The following is a 20,664-nucleotide window of genomic DNA, read 5'->3' as shown; positions in this document are numbered from 1 at the left end:
AAGCGGTATTGAAAACGGAAGGACAGAGATAAATCAAATGCTGTGTTGCATTATAAAAGCATCATGTTAAATAGCATATTTCTTTTTTCAATACTTGACTGACACACATGGGCAACCTAACGTCCCTTCTAAAAGTTACATGACATGTCAGCGGACGGGTGACACATCGTCATCGGTGGCGGCGGCACGAGGAGGAGCGGGAGGAACTCGAGGAGCACGAGCACGAGCACGAGGAGGAGGAGGAGGAGCGGGAGGAGCGCGAGGCGGAACAGCAGGAGGAGCAGGACGCAGTCTGTCCCGGGAGTTCATCGCTGGGTTGACCGATGCGTATCTCTCGCTCCACAATGTAGCGTCAAATAATACGACGGGGGGGGGCAAAAAAAAAAGCCGGAAATCTTCGCCAGTTTTATAAAGCGGACGTGTGCGCGAGCGACACTCCGACTGTGTAGCGGCTCAGTCGGGATTTGCTGTGTGCTTCGCTTCGGCCGCACAGCCGAAAACATGAGAGAAGTGAAGGGCTGCGGTATGCGCTCCTCCGTGGGCTTCCTGTCCCGCAGGAAGATCACCGGGCACCCGCTGATGAAAGAGGAGTTCCAGAGGCGAAGGCTGGCCGGATGCACCAGTCTGTATAAGAGGGACCTGCTGGGGCACTTCGGTTGCGTTAACGCCATTGAGTTCTCCAACAATGGAGGAGAATGGCTGGTGTCCGGTAGGTCGCGCGGCTTCCGCTTCCTCCCCGCACCGCACAGAAGAACCGCTCGGCTCGGCTCGGCTCGGCTCGGCTCGCCTTCCGCACACTCATATGCTCACACTGACTGACAACGCACCCTTGTTGACATACGGCTCATGGCCGAAAACACCCACTTAGAGCAGTGCGGCTAGGGGGCCTGGTGTGCCCGTCTTTAGCAGCAGCGCCGTGTCAGCGAGAGGCACGGCGGCGGTGGTGTTTACGGTGACACGGGCCTGCTGCTGCTGTAGGGCGCAGCGCTCCGCTCCGCTGGCCGGCGGAATCATGTCCGTGCCGTATGCCTCACTCACTCAGTGTCCCTTTCCCAGCTTGCGCCTCGTACACACCTGAAAGAAATAGCTCGTGTTTCACCACAACTTGTTTTAAAACACTCGAGCAGCTGTAATGGATACATTTGTTTATGTTTTCCTGGAGGCTGTGTGTGTGTCTCTAACGGGCGGCGAAGGAGCTCAGCTGGCGTGTGTGTGTTAGCGCAGCTACTAGCCTCGCCTGCAGTGTTTGACGCCTTTTCACACACTCACTATCCATCTCAGGTGGCAGTGAAACGTTTTCACGTGTTACATTTTTTGCTCGCTGCGAGTAACGTATTGAAAATGACGTTGATCCAGTGTTGGCTCACTGTCACACACTCGGGCTGGGGGGGATACATACACACACCCTAATCGCACGTTTCGTACGAAACTAACTGGCCTTTTGCTTTTACTTTTCCCTCTCGTAAGAGTGTTTACATGATAAAACCGGTAATACGCAGGTTGAGTATAACGTCGTATCGACTCGAGTTGAGCTGCTACATAATCATGTCTCTGTGTTAGCTAGCTAGATGTCATACTGTCTCCACACGTTGCTGCGTCTATCTTCGTGTTTCCCCACTTTCTGCACACACATTGTTTGTGTCCAGGACTGTTGTCATCAGAAGTCACCGTTTGCTGCGTGGCGGGTGGTGGAGGGCAGCGGGCAGCGGGCAGCGGGCAACGCTGCTGGTTCGGCCCATGATCATGATGATGTGGAGACACTCCGCTGCAGGCCCTCATGGACAGGCTGCCGCTGCTCAGTCCGCCCACAGCATGGGAGACGTTCACTGAACGCAGTGTCGACCTGCCCTCGCAGCGCTCTTCCATCCTTTGCAGTTATTTTACTCTGCAGTAGATCTCCTCTCCTCTCAGCGAAGAACTGTTTGACGGTTGTCCGTCCTGAAGAGTGTATGCTGTGTTTTAGTGCAGCACTTAACTTGCCAGGATTGCATTGCTGGATGAGAAGTTATGTTTGACGGGTCACGGCATGTAGTGCAGCGTGAATTAACTTGGGGCTATTCGATTGGGAAATTAACGCGGTTGTTAACTTGTTACGGGGGACATGGTGACGCAGCGGGCTGGGCTGGGTTCGAGTCCCGCTTGGGGTGCCTTGTGATGGACTGGCATCCCGTCCTGGGTGTGTCCCCTCACGCCCTGTGTTGCCGGATTAGGCTCTGGTTTGCTGTGACACCACTTGGGACAAGCGGTTTCAGTGTGTGTGTTGACCTGTTTATTGTGCTCAAAATGATTAAAAAAAAAAGCTTTAAAAACACTTCTCAAACCTTTAGAAATGTGCTCCAAAAAGCATTAGTTGGCACTCTCAATCTAGACAAATATTAAGTTTGCTTGGTTGAAAGTTTTCAATAAAAAAACCTAATAAATTAGCTTACTCCTTAATTTGTATTTTTAATTTTTACATAATGTCAATGTCATTTGGATTTATGTTTAACCTGAAGAGAGTAAGTCCACCTACCAGATGGTTCAGTGTGTGTTCAATGAGACACATTGGACTCATTGCTGATTGCGTTGGACTTCAGCATTTCAATTGTTTTTGTAGTTTGAAAGGAAATGCTTAATGTTTTGAAGGAAGGGCTGCAATGTTAACGGCCTGATGGAGGTCATTAGTTTGAAAAGAATTTTTTCGGCACCAGTATGTTGCAGTGGGTAGCGCTGGTGCTTTGCTGTGCGTTCGGATTTGGGTTTGAATTTGACCCAGTCTGTGTGGAGTTTACATGTTTGCCATGTGTCTCTGTAGCTTTCTTCTGGGTGCTCTGGTTTCCTCTCACAATTCAAAGATATCTTTTAGATGAATTGGTGACTCTAAATATATGTATGTATACGTTTGCTCTCTGATGGGCTGGCATGCCATCCAGGGTGTACGCTGACTCATGCCGTGAATCACGGATCGGCTTTTGACCGCTGCACCCCTGAACTGGACAAGCAGTTATCGGTTATTAACAAATGAATAAATGATCTTTGAGTGTAGCAACCCTTTATGTTTTTATTCATAAGTCTATGTATATGATTTGGAAATGTACACTATGCATGAGTAACATGCAGTGTTCTATGCATTATAGAATATAGATGAAGAAATAAATGGCATCTGGCAGTTTCATGACTTTTTTTTTTTTTTTTTTTTTTAAATGTTTACTTTGCAAGAAGGAAGAGCTGAATACATGTAAATCAATGCATGTATGTATTTTGTGTACATGTAGGACCCTCAAACTCTTCTGTCTGTCTGTAGGAGGAGATGACCGCAGAGTGCTTCTCTGGCATATGGAGAAGGCCCTCCATTCTTCTGCCAAGCCTCTTAAGCTGAAGGGAGAACACCTCTCCAACATCTTCTGCCTGGCCTTTGACAGCACCAACAGACGTGTCTTCTCTGGGGGTAAATGTGCTCCTGATCCCGCTGTTAAGAGGATGCGTTATAATTAATAGTCATTTATCTCAACAGTGCGCCTTTTTGCTAAGCTTATGAGTAATGTTACAGATATACATTTATCTTCTCTCCCTTTAAAGTGGTTTTACATTATGTGCGCCAGGTTATCGGTTTATTAATGAGATGTATTTTTGTTCTTGAAGGGAATGATGAACAGGTCATTCTTCATGATGTGGAGAGGTAAAAGATGGATTCATTTTGCTTTTTGACATCATTTTTGAACTTTAACTGGTTTTCAGTATTTTAAGTAGTTAAAATTCAAAGGGATCCAGAATTTCTTAACTTTACATTTATTCATTTAGCAGATGCTTTTCTCCAAGAATAAATATCAGAGAAAATAATTTGATTTAGGCAAGTGTGTGTATAGAGTTGGGCATTAATGTGAACGAAACAATCAAAATACAGAATTAATGTAAGTGTTCCTGTCATTGCTTTGTTTTGCCTGTCCCAAAGCTCCATCATGGTGTATCTCTTGTTTTTCAGGGGTGAAACACTGAATGTTTTCTTGCATGATGATGCAGTCTACGGATTGTCTGTCAGCCCAGTTAACGACAACGTGTTTGCCAGCTCCTCTGATGATGGCCGAGTTCTCATCTGGGACACACGTGAACCGCCGCATGGAGGTACCCAAGAAACTAAGAATTAGTGACTGTGATTGCAATAAAAATGTGTTTTATCTGTGGTATAAGCTGTGTCCACCTTAACAATAGATTCCCCCCCCAACAGCAAATTAATACACCTTGAGATTTCTTTTGAAAAAATTAATTTCACTGATAGTGGATTGTGTTACTTCAACTTTACATTGTTTGGAGTCGTTTTGGTTTTTACAATATCTCGTGTTGTTGAAATTTTCGAATTAACTGTAATGTTTTGTAGCAGAGCAGCACAGAAAGCACAATAGTCAGTGCTTGTCAGACAGTTATTGTTCTTGTCAGTTTTTGCCAGAGCTACAAAACGGTACACCTACGCCACTGGGTAGCCTCTCCGTTAGGCATCAACATTATCTTGACCTCAGTTTCCAAATTCTCTTCTGTGTTCTAGAGCCTTTCTGTTTGGCCAACTATCCCTCCGCGTTCCACAGTGTGATGTTCAACCCAGCAGAACCCAGACTGCTTGCTACCGCGAACTCTAAGGAAGGAGTAGGATTGTGGGATATCCGCAAGCCACGCAGGTGAACCATTTTCTTTCGGTTCTTATTACAATCTCAGATCCTTACGGATTCCTCTGTTCATTAGTTGTTTGCAACAGGACACCTGCTAATTGATTAGAAATGGTATGTGCTGTGTTATAAGCGCTTAAACGTGCTTACTGCCCTTTTCACCTTTTTTACTGTCTTTATACCTTGTGTTTTTCTCTATATGGGAATTTTATTCTTTTTGCAAGAAGTAGGTACAGTATTGTGTGAAAGGTTTAATAGATCATTAGGGCTTATATCATAATTGCAGTCTGTGTTGAAGGTCCAATGAGACCTGCTGCAAATGTAAATTTAGATGTTAAAAGAGAACTCAGTCATATAAACCAAACTTATAACCTAAGAATTATAACATGGTTGAAGACAGTGGGGAAAAATAGTTTGGGGGGAAAAATGGATGGATGGGTGGATATATAGACTGAGAAATATTTACTACGTTTACATATATTCATTTATTTAGCAGACTCTTTTCTCCAAAACAATTTCCAACAAACTCTAAGTAGTGTTATTAGCCCACACACTTTCTTCACCAAGGTGACTTACACTACTAGATACACTGCTTACACTGGGTCACTCATCCATGCATCAGTGGAACACACTCTCTGTCACTGACACACTATGGGGGAACCTGAACAACATGTCTTTGTACTGTGGGAGGAAACCAGAGCACCCTAAGGAAATGGAGGCAGAGACAGGGCGAACATGTAAACTCCACATAGACTGAGCAAGGATCAAACCCACATCCTCTCTCATGACCCAAGCGCTTTGAGACAGCAGTGCAACTTGCTGTGCCACTGTGCCACCATAATACTGTATATACACTACAGAATACTATTTACAGGACTGACATGGATCAGGATTTGTGTTCTAGCATGAAACTGTTTCAGGTTATAATTACTGGTATACTTGACTGTAACAGTTTCATTTCTGACAAGTATCAAAACTGACCAAACAAAAAGTAAATACAAACCATTAGCAGTTAAGTGTAATGCGTTCCGAAGCACTGCTAATGGGCAGAGATTCACTGTCACCTTTTTTTCAACACAAAAAAAATCAGGGGTCCCTTGTGTACAGTGAAGTCCTGCTTGGTAACCCTGTGTGTGTGTGTGTGTGTGTGTGTGTGTGTGTGTGTGTGTGTGTGTGTGTGTGGGGTGAGGGGGAGCACAGTACTGAATTGAGCTCAGCCAGTGAGCCACAGGGTACAGAGAGACACGCGCTGGTGTCCAACAGAGGGCGTCAAACCATTGCCTTTTGTCATAAGAGAATTTAAACTCAATGCTTCTATGTCCCAGTCTAATTATTTGTTTTAATTGAAGAATTGCATGGAAAAAAATAGCCATTAAAGTTTTGAATAGTGTTCTTCTCATGTATTGTTTAATGTATTGTGATTTATGATTGGACCATTTGACAGCAACTTTCCCCCATCATTTTCACTTGTTCTTACCATTCCAGGGCATTACTCCTGTGTAGCTGCTGACCTCTCACCCCTTTTTCTGTCCTGCCCCTCATGCCTACAGCTCTCTGCTGCGTTATGGAGGTAGCCTGTCCCTGCAGAGCGCCATGAGCGTTCGCTTCAACAGCACAGGTACGCAGCTGCTGGCACTGCGTCGCCGCCTGCCACCAGTCCTCTACGAGCTGCACTCTCGCCTGCCCATCTTCCAGTTCGACAACCAGGGCTACTTCAACTCCTGCACAATGAAGAGCTGCTGCTTTGCTGGTGACCGCGACCAGGTGAGGCTCACCTCTGCTGGATGACTTTGGTCTTGTTCCCTGCCACCATGTATTCCTTTCTGATTTACTGAAAGTAAGCCCAGCTGTGGCCTACTACGTTTCTGTATAACTCTCTCAAGATGTTTTCACTCATATGTAACCAGGGCGACCTTACGCATAGGCTCATTTTCATGCTTATGTTAGATAGTGTAATGATTTACAAACAAAAATTGATGTAATTTAAAGTATTGCAACACTTAAGTATATGTCAGATATAGTGTCATTTTATAGCTTTTTGCACATATGATATATTCAGTTTTGCATAATATTTGAAACCTTTTTTTAATATATTAAAGAAATTGTAACACTTTTTTTAACAGATACTGTCAGTACAGCTCAGGTTAATGTATTTCATAATTTTGTTTTGGAAACATGGTCAATGTTGGCATTAATGAGACCATCATAAATCAGCAATGGTGACAAAACATATCTAACTGTATTCTGCTGTTTTATTTGTCCTGAGTTCACTTAAGAACACAAAGAAGAGGAAAAAGTTTTAGAAACTGTTTTAAATGGAAGCCCATTGTTTGGCAGGTATTATTGAGGGTTACAGCATGTCAAACCATCAGTTGTTTAGAAGCTGTTTTTGACACATTTTCATTAATATACTGAGTCTTTTTATAAGTTACTGTAAGTCTAGCTTTTTTTAAGTATTGAATTTGAAAGTGAGCAGCACAGTGGCACAGCAGGTAACACCAGTGCCTCAGATTGTGTGTGTGTGTGTGTGTGTGTGTGTGTGTGTGTGTGTGTGTGTGTGTGTGTGTGTGAGAGATTTCCCTGTGATGGGTATGGATCCCATCTTGTATGTACCTTGCCTCTTGTCCTGTGCTTCCAGGATAGGCTCTATAACACCTTGACCTTGTATCAGACTAGTGGTTACTCATAACAAGTGAACAAATGATTTCAGAAGTGTTCATTTGGAATACAGAATGAATCCCGTGGGCTTTCTTTCAGAAAAAAACATTCAAACTTCCGCCACAGATAAGTTCTGTATCATGTTCTGCTTCTACATTTGATAAGAGTACTATACTCCTGCAACCATGGTCAGCGTCTTAAAGGAATATTCATATTGTACTGTATTTACAGTACATTTGTAGAAAAACATGCATCTTATATGCAGATCAATTACAAACTATATAAATGTAAATGTTGGATTTTAGTTTATGATTAATAGTCTTAATACATCATGGTCTGCAAGGCTCATTTGTTTAAACAAATTCCTTTGACCATGTAACCAACAGCTGTAGAAAGAGGAAGCAAATGATTGTGCGCAAACATTAACATAAATTTCCATTCCTTGAGGGAACGCAGGCGTGAGTAGAGCCCACTGCTGGGGTAAAGCCTGCTTCTGTTGGCTTCCCCCAGACATTACATCACTATAAAGCCATGCTTGTTGATACTAGCCCCTTATTCGGGTGTCTCAGGAATGTGCAGCGCTAAATGCAAAAGCTCAGTATCTTCCTGCAGTGAAATGTGGGGCTAGTAGGATAACAAGGGCCATGAGGTGATATAATGCGGGAATGGCAGCACAGTCATTGAAGAAAGCAAAGCAGCTTTGCAAAAAATAGATGTTAAGACTAGGTGTGTGGTTTGAGAGAGAGCTCCGTCACTCAGATTGTTGGGTTCAATGTTTTCCCTTTGGGCTGTTTCAGGGGTGGTGGTATATAATGCATCTCTGAATTGCTGTGTGAAGTATGGTGTATAACCACATTTTCTATACTTCGGTAAACTGCTTGCTTCCCAGATAACCTGGACAGTTAAGTTATTTCGTGGTGTATAAATTTCTTTCTTTCAAAAGTGCCTTTGGTACAAAGACACTGATTTTTATAATGGAAAAGGGATTTTTTTTTTCCCTCCTTCTGTTGGCAAGTTAATTTATTCCAAGTTTTCTGTATTTTGAATACTTATCCCCTATTGCAAGTTTCCTGTTGCTTAACATACAGTATGGGTGGCACCGCGAGGAGTGTTGCTGTCTCACAGTGTCTGGGTAATGTGAGAGGACATGGGTTCGATCCCTGCTCAGTCTGTGTGGAGTTTGCATGTTCTCCTTGTGGGTTTCCTCTGGGTGCTCTGGTTTCCTCCCACAGTCCAAAGACATGCTGTTCAGGTTCCCCCGTTGCGTGTGCGTGCGTGTTCCACTGATGTACGGATGAGAGACCCAGTGTAAGTCACTGCGGTGAATAAGGTGTGTGGGCTCATAACACTACGTAGAGTTCAGTGGAAATTGCTTTGGGGAAAAAACGTCTGCTAAACGAATAAATGTATCGATTTGAAATTCTGTAACCATTTAGTGCTGTCTGGACAAAGTTAGTGTTTTGTCAGTGAGTCAGTTAAACAAATTTTATGTAACGTGCCATGTCAACTGGAAAGTGGTCACAGAGTGATTTCTGCCCCAATCCACATTTTTCATGGAAGCATACATCAGAAAAATCCAAATTTCTAAAATGGATAAGGCCTTTTACATTTAAATGTATTAATTTATCTGGCACTTTTCTCCAGAGCGACTCACAATGTTAACGTTACAGCTATTTACCCATTCATACAGCTGGGTAATTTTACTGGAGCAATTTAGGGTGAATACCTTGCCCAAGGGTACTACAGCCGGAGGTGGGGATCGAACCTGCGACCTTTTGATTGACAGGCAGCAGCTTTTAAGGTCTCTCAGAAAAGTCACAAAAAAAACTTTTTTGTTTTTTGTATTTGTCATGCCTAATAAGGAGATATTTGTTCTTGTTATTCAAGTCTGTTATTGCTGGGTATTTCAAATCTGATGGTTTACATGTATCTTTTTCTGGATTGGTTTTGCAGTAATGTTGTAATGGTCCTTAATGTTTCAAAATGTCAACATATTGAAGTAATTGGTTTTGTGCGTTGTGGAGTTAATATTAACACTGATCTGAGCCCAATACAGCCTTTGGGCTCTTTGTTACAGTTCTGAGATGTGGGAAGGAATGTCTGTACCCTCGTGGCTGTCTGCAGAAACGTAATTGTAAACTTATTCAGACAATTGGTGCCTCACCTTGAAGAGATTTGGTAGGATGTGCTCTTGTTGTGGTGATCTCAGACTCTTAATCTTATAGTTCCTTCATGTTTGTATGTAGTCTGAGGGGTAACTCTTTAAAACATTAAACACCACAAAACCAATAATGAAAAGACTCAGAAACAGGGATGCCAGGGATAGTGCAACAAATAAACAGTTAAATTTAAGTGTGTGTAACAGGGTGGTGCAGGACATAATGCTGGTTCCTCACAGCTTCTGGGTTGTGTGACTGGATGTGGGTTGTAATCCAGCTCTGTCGGCGTGGAGTTTTATATCTCCTCCCTGCATTTGAGTGGGTTTCCTTCAGGTGCTCCAGTCTCCTCCCATAGTCCAAAGATGTTTCCAATGAATTCCTCAGTATAAATTGCCAGTAATAGACATTTGTGTGTGTCCGTGCACATGCGCACAAGTGAGCCAGGTTCAATTACATTAATCTTTATAAAGTGCTGTAAGTAAGCCTACTGGCCAAGGAGGTAAGGGGGGGGGTAAGAACTCCCAACCCAAAAGGCAAGGAAGAAAAAAAAAAAAATCCTGTGGGGGTCCCAGTTCCAGTGGCTACTCGCCCCTCCTGGGCATTCTAGATTAAAGAAGATTTAAGAAAATTTACAGTTAAGTGCCAATAACTTGATGTCCCAGTTCACGTAGGCACATCAGCTTCCTTCACCATGGAGCGCTGCTATGATGGCCCAGCGGCCTCCTCAGGTCTCATCATGGGGTAACGATGCTCAACGTGGAAGCAAGGTTGCCTTACGATGGGACTGACTGCCTCCAGGATGTACCCTGGCTCACGATTTGTACTTCAGACCACTGTGACCCTATGTTGGACAAGCAGTTGCTGATAATGGATGGATGGACAAATTCATGTCACCCAGCTTCCCCTGTTTTGAGTTTTAATAGCAAACCTGTCCTCTTAGTGTGACCATAAATTTGTTCCTTTATCGTTGAAGGCATGAAGTTAAATGTGTGTTTGAGATCAGGTCCTGCTGTGGGTGCACAAGAGTAGTTTATTGCTTGAAGAAGGATCTGTGTGCCCGCTCTCTTCTGTTATTAGATTAACAAACTGAGGAAATGGCTTCATGAAGTCCAGTAAAGAGAATGGTGCTAGCACACAATGTTCCAATGCCTTTTCTGTTTCACTCACTTTTTCTTTCAGTGCTCATGTTGTTCCGGTAGCTTCTGTTTTAAGGGGATTGCATTTCACACTGTGTTGTGAATTATCATTTTTTTGAGTCAGGACTTCTGAGTCAAATAAAATTTAAAAAACAAAAAAAAAAAGAAGAAAGAAAATTCTACGGTGAGAAAATTCTTCCCGAGTCAAGTCTGGTGACCTCGACAGATAGTCAGGAGATGGAGAAGCAGTGCCAGTAGTGCAGGAGAAGGAATTGGTTTCTTCACCTCCTCATTCAAGTAGCGTATCTAGTGGTGTAAGTTACCTTGGTGAATAAGGTGTGTGGGCTGATAGCACTACATAGAGTTCATTGGAAGTCGCTTTGGAGAAAAGCGTCTGCTAAATGAATAAATGTAAATGTAGTCTCATTCTCTTTATCATTTGTCAAATGGCTTGTCTGACATTGGGTAACAACACAAAATAAATGAATTGTGTAGCACTGAGAAGATGAATGTAAATGAATATATTTTCCCTGTTTGTTTTGGCCGAAAGAAATGGTTGAAAGTTATGAAATTAATGTTTTATAAGCAATTATTCAGCACTGTTCACTTTGCTTCTTTCTTCTGTCAGTACATCCTGTCAGGCTCCGATGACTTCAACCTCTACATGTGGAGAATTCCTAAAGATCCTGAAGCAGGTGAGATTGTGTATTTCTCATCTATATTGTTTTTACTTTCTAGGATGCTGATGTCCTTTTCAATTTTTCCAGGGGGCCCTGGCCGAGTGGTAAATGGTGCTTTCATGGTGTTGAAGGGTCACCGTTCTATTGTGAACCAGGTGCGATTTAACCCCCATACCTACATGATCTGCTCGTCGGGTGTGGAGAAGGTTATCAAGGTTAGTGGCATTATTTGGTAGTTCACTGTTTTACAGGAACTGGGAATATGTTTCATTATTGTTTAAATTCTAGCTTATGTCACTTTACATTAAAACGTCAAAAGACCAGTTCCAGTGCCAGCCGTGTTCACACAATTCTTTTAACAGTAGTTTTGTCCCCCCCCCCCCCCCATGGTTCCTGAGATTCATGATTTGAAATGAAGTATTTGTTATTATTATCTTATTTGCCAGTAAAGTTTTGTTGTGCAGCTGACAAAAAAGACTGGATGTCCTTTGAGGATCACCATGATAGAGGAGAATGCATTTTTGTGGCTTCTATATGGTATTGGCTGAGTGTAATTAAGAGCATCCTCTGCTCTGAAAGCTATCACTGAAGCTTTTTAATTGTTAGTGTGTTTACTGTTACTTTACTCTCAGTTGTTTCTTGCCTAAAGTTGTGCAAGGTACCATATCTTCCATTTAAAATCTGTCCCTTCTTGTTTGTGTCATCATCCTTCCTGTTTGTGACAGTCTTTTACTGTGTCATGAAACTGACATTTGCTTCTGCCTGTCACAGGTATGGAGTCCATATCAGCAACCAGACAGCATAGGAGACCTTGAAGGCCGTGTGGAGGATAGGTCTCGCAGTCTTTACACTCACGAGGAGTACATCAGTTTGGTTCTCAACAGTGGAAGTGGACTTTCCCATGATTATGTCAGCCAGTCCATTCAGGAGGACCCACGCATGATGGCCTTCTTTGACTCCCTGGTGCGACGGGAGATTGAGGGTTGGAGCTCTGACTCGGACAGCGACCTGAGTGAGGGTGCCATCCTGCAGCTGCATGCTCGAGGTCGGCGTTCCCTAAGGGCAGGTCGCGAGGGAGGGGCCACTCCTGTGCTTCGCGGGGCATCGCCTACTTCGGGTCCCAACAGTGACTCGGACCACTCCTCCTCGTCTTCAATAGCAGGGCCCCCTGGATCAGAGGGAGAATCCAGGGAGGAGGGTGAGGGGCAGACCCGGCGCCGTGGCACAGGCCACCAGTCTGTACGATTGCTGGACCTTGTCAATGATTCATCAGATTCCAGCGGATTCTGGCCAGACCCAATGCCCAGACCCCGTTCCCCCAGTCCAAGGAACATCTCAAGCATGTCGAGTCACAGCTCCTCTCCTGGCGGCTCAAGCTCCTCCAGCTCCTCCAGTTCTAGCTCTAGTAGTGAGGCAGAGGAAGAGGAGCGCCGGAGAGCCACCACAAGGCAGCGCAATGCCACCAGGAGACGCCGCATGCGCTTCCCCTCTCGGTCAGGGGACCGCCCTGAATCAGCCCGTGGTCTTTACGCTGCTGTAGACTCGTGCAGCTACCCCAGAATTTCCATTGAAGACCTTTCGTCTTCATCATCAGCAGAAGAGGTACAAAATATGGTGGATGTCATGCTGCATAGAAATTCTCCTAGAGACAAGGCCAGGCTACTTTTTCACTCTGCCAACCCTCCCGAGTCAAGTCTGGTGATCTCGACAGACAGACTGTCAGGAGATGGAGAAGCAGCCGCAGTAATGCAGGAGAAAGAATTGGTTTCTTCACCTCCTCATTCAAATGACAATCCTTTAGGGAGGACAGTGCTGAGTAGCAGAGATGGCATGGGAGAAATTACAAAAAGTCCAGAGACTGCTGGGGAATTGCACGGTGATGGTCTAGTGCAAAATAATGCATCCCAGTCCTCAGATAGTGCTTGGGGCTGCTTGGGGCAGCAAGACCAAGGGGTCAATGGGCAGAACTGGCAGCATACACAACGCTGGGACATGAACCAGGGTTCAGGGTCTGCTGGTTCAGAAGTGGCTGTTGGCCTCTGCCAGCCCAACACAGAACCTCAGGACACGAAAAGCCAGGGGGAAAGCCAGCCATCAACGACGCTAGAAAGCATCCGGACCCTTGGGCTGAAACGGACTCGAGCCGGGTCAGAGGAATTTGATCCTGACAGCGCACCCTCAGAGAAGCTGTTTAAGACATGATGCCTTTCTGCAGGAGAGAGACCTCTGAGCAAAGGGCTGATCTTTCAGTGCTTCTTTGTCTGGGTTTTATGATCTGTTCTTGTTTTAAAAAGGATGCAGAAATGCTAAAGGTTTGTAATAAGCACTGCTAGGAACACTGCAGGAAATTGGGCTGAGCACACAGCCCAATATAATGATCTGTAGCTCTCAACCCGTCACTCACCACTCTTCTGATGACATGGACATTTAAAGTTCACCAGCGCAAGTATTGTCTGGACATTGAAGCTGAGTCTAACTTCAGAAAATTTGCATTAGAATTTAAAACGTTAATTGCGGGTATTGACCGTAAATACGTTAGTGAATTTGCCAATTGTTCAGTTTTTGAATTCATCACTGGTTCTGGTCTTTTTTTCTATTTGATCCAAATAAGTACTGTACTTGCAAAACACTTCAAGTTTTTTCCTCTGCAAAGCTGTCCTTATGTGAGCTGAGTTTCATAGTATATTTTGATTTATGCCAAGAGCAAAATTTAGGAGGTTGGAACTTTTTTTTTTTTTTTTTTTTGCTGAAGCCTAGGATGCTGTGAGGTTCTGTGTTCACCCTGGTTTCAACTTCTTCCTGCTACAGCCACATTACTGCACAAAATATTGCAAATGTGTCTTGTTTGAGTTGTGCAATTAGTTATTTCAGACTGGCAGTCACTGGTTTTGTCTTATTACTTTCTTTTCGCATTCTGAAAGGTTTCTTGCTCAAAGGAAGAAATATCGATGTCCAAGAAATGCTTTGTGGATATGGGACTGTTTACTATGAAGAGACATTAAATGTTCTAAAAAAAATTGTATTTGGTTTTTTTTTTATTTCTTTTGTTCATTTCAATATGAATGCTAAGGAAAATAAAACAAACACTAAAGAGTGTTTGTTTTACCTTTTTTTTTTTAAAAAAAAAAAAAAAAAAAAAAAGTCTGTAGACAATATAAAATCCCCTTTGTGGAAAAATTGCTTTAAACCTGAATGGGGGGGAATAAATCCTCATTGCTGTTGTCCTTTTGTTCAAGACGCTCCTGCTTCATGTTCCCATGATGACAGTTGTAGGGAAACGGTATTACGGTGTCAGGTCACAGAAGCCACAGTCCCCTTTGAAACAAAAGCCCTATCATTTATCTTGAGGTCAAGATGCATGGATATTTGCTTGTCATGCTGATATTTCAAGAAGAAGGTATAATGAGATGAGTGTAGTGCTATGGTCCTTTAATGGCAGAACATCCTTTAATTTCCCCTTCTCAAAATTTGTGATTTTTGTCTTTGTTTCATTTTAATTTTTTTTAAGGGTATAACCCTTTCCATGTTTTTTTTTTTTTTTTTTTCCCCCCAAGCAGGTTTGTAGTCTGTTCTGGTTTGTTATTTAAATAGCCTTTTAAAGGAAATCTACTGAATATAACAGTGGCAAGGGCAATTTCCTTGGCACTCTTGAAGTTTGCATGTATAAGGAATTGAAACAAGGCAGAAAAATTTGTTTAAAATATTAGTTCAAATGGCAGGATTTGCTGAAAGGTTGCCCACACCTTCTAAGTACACTTAAGCCTTAGCTTCATGTGTTTGAATAAACCAGTGGACCTTGCTATTTGATATTGTAGTCAAGGTGTGGAATATATGATGAGAGGATTATTGTTTCAAATCCTTATTTAGGGGTCATATTTAAGGAATGTTACGTTTATTGCCATGAAAAGGCCAACTGTATAAACGCAGTTATAATTTAGGTGAATATCTACTATTAGTCTGCCTATTCTAGAACTGTATGCTGGTTTATGGAGGCATGAATTTTGAAAATCTCAGTAAACCAAAATTATTCCTAAATATTGAGACACATGCATTTGAGTGTTCATGTGGGTTTCTTCCAGGTGCATTGATTTCCTCCCACAGTCCAAAGATGTATTTCAGGAGACTCTAAATTGCCTGTTGTATGTGAATGTGAATAAATATGTGTGCATGATTGCCCTGCAATGGACTGAGGTCCTGCCCAGGGTGTAACCTGCCTCATGCCTTATGCTTCTGGTATAGGTTAAACCTTCAGCACTAAACAAGACCAGGAGTTTTTGATAAGATGGATAATTGTGTTGCACAGAATTATATTTTAACAAGTACCTGTATTTGTGAAAAAATTCATGAACCGTTCTTGTTTTCTTCCATTTGTGTAGTCCAATGAAACAAACTGGTTTATTTCTTCACTAAGCAAGAATACACTGAAATGCACTATGAACATATGTAAAACAAATGAACTACCTTCAGGGCAGGATGATGGTGTAGCAACTAGTGCTGCTGCTGCTTCACAGTACTTAAGGCATCTGTTTGAATCCAGTTTAGTCTGTGTGGAGTTTACAGGTCCTGTCGGTTTGGGCTTCCTCTGGGTGCTCTGGTTTCCTCCCCCATTATAAAGACCTGCATTTCGGGTGAACTGGACACTCTAAATTGCCTGTAGTATGTGCATATGTCTCCCCTGCGATGGACTGAACTGCTCCCCTTGTGCCCAGTGATTTTGCGATAGGCTCTCAACCTCAGCAACCCTCATGAGGAAAAGCAGTTCTCAAGAGTACGTGAACCGTTTGGAGTTACCTGGATTTCTATATTAATTACTCAATGTGATCTGATCTTCAACTAAGGGGCAGCTGATAGTGTAGTGGCTAGAGCTGCTACCTTTGGACGAAAAAGCTGTCAGTTCAAATCTTACCTATTGTACTTCTGTAGTACCCTTGAACAAGGTACTTACCCTTAATTGCTCCAGTAAAATTATCCAACTGTGTGCTTTAGTAAATAGTTGTAGGTACCTTAACATTGTAAGCCATTTTGGAGAAAAGTATGAGTGAAATGAACAGATAAAAACAGACACAAAAGCAGTAAAATACAAACTGCACAAACACACACAAGGAATTGTACTTTTTATTGTCAATATTGAATACATCATTCAAACATACAAAGTCCTGGCTGGGAAAAGTATGTGAACCTCTGGGCTAATAGTTCCCCCAGAAGCTAATTGGAGTCAGAAGTTCCAGTCAGTGCAATGGCACTGGAGGTGTGAGTGGGATGTGCCCTGCCCTACTGGAAAACAAATGCACACAAATGTTTGTTACTGACACAGTCTGCTCTTCTCAAAAGATCTGTTCATGTAAACCATGCCTTGAACAAAAGAAATTCCAGAGCACCTTAGAACAATTGTAGAGATGCATACAGTTAGAAAATGCTGTTCAAGTATTTGTAGAGGCCTGGGTGTTCCTTAATACACAGTATGAGAAATTGTCTACAAAAAGGGGGAATTCAGTACCTTTGCCACTCTCTCGAGAAGTGGAAGCCCTGCAAAGCAAAAATCACAGAAAAAGTACAGCATGGAATTCTGAAGGAGGTGAAAACAAACCCTATGGTAATTGCAAAGGACCAGCAGAAATCTCTTGAACTTGCCAAAGTCTCTGTTCATCTATTTAAAAATAAAAAAAAACTCTGAACAAGAATGATGTTCATGGAAGTACATTACAGAGGAAACCACTGCTCTCCAAAAAAAAACATTGCTGTAACACTGCTGTATGTGTCAAGGCTGCAAAAGACCTCCTGTATGTTTCACAACACTTCTAGGACAATGTTCTGTGGATGGATGAGACAAAAGTTTAACTCTTTGGCAGAAATGTTCAACATTATGTTTGGAAGGAAAAAACACTGCTCACCAACACTAAAAACTCATCCCAACGATGAACCCCATGATGGCGGAAGGAGCATCATGGTTTAGGGTTGCTTTGCTGCCTCAGGGCCTGGACAGCTTATTATCATAGAAGGAACGATAAACTGAAAATTGTATGAAGAAACTGTGTGGGAGAATGTCAGGGTAGCAGTCCTTCCCTTGAACTTTAATAGAAGTTGGTTGATGCAACAAGACAATGAACTGAAACACAGGGGTAAATCAGCAACAAAATGGCTTAAACAGAAGAAAATATGAGTTCTGGATTGGCCATATCAGAGTCCAGGCCTCACCCCAGTTACTGTGGTATGACCTGAAGTGAAAGTTTTCTGAGGAGCAATGGTCTAAAACTTATGTTGCACAAGTCTGATCGGCAGCTACAGGAAACATTTAGTGGAGGTTATTGCTGCTAAAGAGGGAGTTACTAAATACAGAAGTTCACATTCTTTTTCCAGCCTGTAAATGTTTAAGTGATGTATTCAGTATCATCAAGATAATGTACAGTTGTTTTGCCTTGCTGTGATTTAGTTGAAGATGACAGCATATTTTATCAGTAATTATTGCAGAAAACCAGGTCATTTCAAAGAGTTCACAAGCTTTCTCATGCAACTATACCTTCAGTTTGAATGTTTTTTTTGGGCAGCCTTGCACATTAATTTCATATATTTTTTAAATGTACATTTTTATAAAGAATCTTTTGACTTAATACATTAGTATATATTATTGCCCTAATATATTAATGCCTAAACATTAAGGCCTTAACCTCTAAAAATCTTCAGAGCTTCAGCCTTTTTTTTTAGTTGCAGCTCTAAGTCTGATTTTGTAAAAATTAGACATGTATGCAGTATATTTTCTGATGTATGGAAAACATACACTATAATCTATTATACTGCAGTAAACTTTCTTCCTCAACTGAGAATACAAAGTATTTGGATTCATTTCATTTCTCTGATTTTGGAACAGGGGGGTGTGGTGGCACAGCAGATTTGGCCTGTGCCTGCTGTGTGGTGGGTCTGAGGTTTGAGTCCTGCTTGGGGTGCCTTGCAATGGACTGGTACTCTGTCCTGGGTGTGTCTCCTCCCCCTCCAGCCTTATGCCCTGTGTTGCTGGGTTAGGCTCTGGCTCACCATGACCCTGTTTGGGGACAAGTGGTGTGTGTGTGTGTGTGTGTGTGTGTGTGTGTGTGTGTGTGTGAGAGAGAGATTTTGGAACAAAAGATCATTTTCTGACAGGTTTTCAGCCACATACAGCTTTGACTAAGTCTGTTGCCTGGAAGATTTCGGCTAATTAAAAACATGATGTATGTTGCGCCTTATGGCTGGCAATTCAGCAAATTTAAGAAGCACGGATTATACTGTATATACAATGTGTTTCTTTTCACTTAAACTCCAGGTAACGGTGTGAGCTCTGTGCCATGACATGCATGTGGCTCTCCGGCTACAGCAGAATGAGCTGTGATTTCAACAAGAGCAGATGTTTCAGGAGAGGAAACAAATGTCCTGAGAGTGAATCCATTCCGCCACCTTTCTACAGGAAGTCAGAGCTGGCAGCCTAGACAGGTTTAATAACTTTTTTGAAAAAAATGTTAACTGTTCCTATGATAAATGACATGATTTGTTCATGCTGAGCTGCAGGGGACGCGCACCTGCCTGCCTACCTCTCGGAGCAGCGAGTAGTGAGAAAGTTAAGGCTCTTCTCTTGCAACCTCAGTCTGGTTCGAATCCTGCTCCTACCAGGCTTTGTGAAAAATATTTACCCTGCATGTAAATACTCTGCTCTGTAAATACAGCTAAATCATTGTAAGCTGCTCACTAACATTGCGAGTCCAAAGCCAACATCTAATCAGAGAACAATATTATATATACGAGTGCATTTGTTATTCCGTCAGATGCCTATTATTAAACCCGGTCGGTCAGTAGGGTCAGTGTAGAACGGCAGCACTTAAAATACTTTGCTCATTAAAACTCATCCCTTATTCCGACCGCCTGGTGGCCCGTTGCAAAGAAGCGCTGTGGCTTTAAGCAGCGGCGTGTCCGAGTGTCGGCGCGTCTCGGCTCGCGGTGTCTGACATCACCCTCCCCAAAGTCGCCCCTTCTGAGTTTGCCCTTATAAGGAAGAGAGCTCCAGTTTCACCTTTCTGCCGCTCTCCAGAGAGTTCCCATCGCCGCCGTCCCGCTGGAGGTGGGAGCGCACAGCGAGTGATCAGGTCTTTACCTTACATGGCGGAGGGCCGGTCCCACCCCGGCCGGCGCTCGTTACATGTTTCTGCCTGCTTGAGTTGAGCAACGCCTCGCGTCGGAATGCGACTCCGGCAAAACGGTACACGGATAAACAGGAGCAGGGTTCCGACCGATGTTCTCCAAATCACAGCAATAAAAGATGGATTCGCTTCAGCCAGGGACAGGGAGGAGGAGGAGGAGTGCAGCACACCGGCTATCCACAGCACGCAGACTTCCCGCCTCGGCAAAGAGACTGGCACTCACTCAGATCGATTATTTGCCTCATAAACTAGTCCATTTAATCTATAAAGCGCATTCTTAAGAAACACACTGACTCAGTAGGTAAAAGATACATTGCTGCACTTACTAGTTACTGTACAATGCTCTAAGTCACAGAGCTGCCCCACCGTAGTGCAGTAACGAAGCATGTCATTAAACGTTGCTAGGATACCAATGGATAGTTGCAGGGATGAAGCAGAAGGAGGGAAAACTTTGAAGAGAGCCGGGCAAGACTTGAATGGGACGAGCTGAGCTTCGAGTCAAAAGAGCAAACCAGAACAGAAGTGCCCTATACGGAAAAAGGAGATTCTAGCAAGTGTGCTCAAACTTTTGACTGTGTATATATCTATGTGTACAATAAATATTGACATAGATATATTGTCAATACAGTAAGTAAAGAACGGGGATTTTAAAAGGTGCAAGAAATTTACTAAAACGTACTTAATACAAGATAATGTAAAATACAAAAAGAACATATAAGATCTGATCTGCTCATCTCCGCGCTTCTGAACAAACTAAGGAGACAAAGCGTGCAGTTTCCCCAGAATTACTGCTCAATGGACAGTTTTCCAAGCTGAGAATAAGTTTTCCCGTCAAAAAAACCGTCCTGCTCAGCAAACACCGTTTTCCCAACGTTTTATTGACCTTAAATTATGTCTTAATCACACTCTTACGAATTGGAACTGTCAGGAATCGACATTTCAACGTGTGCATCACTTTGCATTTCGTTTACGGTACACTTTCAGAATCCTAGAATCTTCCAAAACAAAATCATTTCATTTGCAGTTGTCCAAAATGTTATGTTTTGTCTGGAACTGGTACGTGGGATAAGATTATGTTTAAAATGCATCATCATACACAGGAATAACAAACCGGTCCACAAAAATAATATGAAATAGCAAAGATTTACACATCACCCAGGTGGAGAAGAACAACTGTGACATGACAAAGTCCAGGGGTTATTCCACTGTTTTCTCCTTTTCTTGTTAAACTA

General features: G+C 42.8%; 1 protein-coding gene across 2 annotated transcripts; it reads left to right on the top strand.

Annotated features, from left to right (window-relative positions):
• The first annotated feature begins 258 nt into the window (after window positions 1-258).
• Window positions 259-14,258, top strand: dcaf5 (ddb1 and cul4 associated factor 5). 2 transcript variants are annotated; one of them, XM_018727430.2, is made up of 9 exons: window positions 259-709; window positions 3,284-3,427; window positions 3,622-3,658; window positions 3,962-4,101; window positions 4,520-4,649; window positions 6,188-6,401; window positions 11,219-11,285; window positions 11,358-11,485; window positions 12,042-14,258. In XM_018727430.2, exons 1-9 carry the CDS (start codon window positions 502-504, stop codon window positions 13,470-13,472), a joined length of 2,499 nt encoding a protein of 832 aa, XP_018582946.1. In that variant the 5' UTR covers window positions 259-501; the 3' UTR covers window positions 13,473-14,258. The 2 variants fall into 2 exon arrangements, with proteins under 2 accessions (XP_018582946.1, XP_018582945.1); XM_018727429.2 differs by having other exon boundaries at window positions 11,219-11,485.
• Window positions 14,259-20,664: the final 6,406 nt, after the last annotated feature.

The sequence above is a fragment of the Scleropages formosus genome, chromosome 15 (genome assembly GCF_900964775.1).
Source record: "Scleropages formosus chromosome 15, fSclFor1.1, whole genome shotgun sequence".
NCBI classification, from domain to species: Eukaryota; Metazoa; Chordata; class Actinopteri; order Osteoglossiformes; family Osteoglossidae; genus Scleropages; species Scleropages formosus.
This window is presented reverse-complemented; position numbering and strand designations above follow the sequence as displayed.

Bases quoted from the DNA above. Each gene is read 5' to 3' on its own strand.
- dcaf5 (XM_018727429.2), top strand. From the start codon at position 502: ATGAGAGAAGTGAAGGGCTGCGGTATGCGCTCCTCCGTGGGCTTCCTG. The intron at 4,650-6,187 runs GTGAACCATTTT...TCATGCCTACAG, and splicing joins GATATCCGCAAGCCACGCAG to CTCTCTGCTGCGTTATGGAG. The intron at 6,402-11,218 runs GTGAGGCTCACC...TTCTTCTGTCAG, and splicing joins TTGCTGGTGACCGCGACCAG to TACATCCTGTCAGGCTCCGA.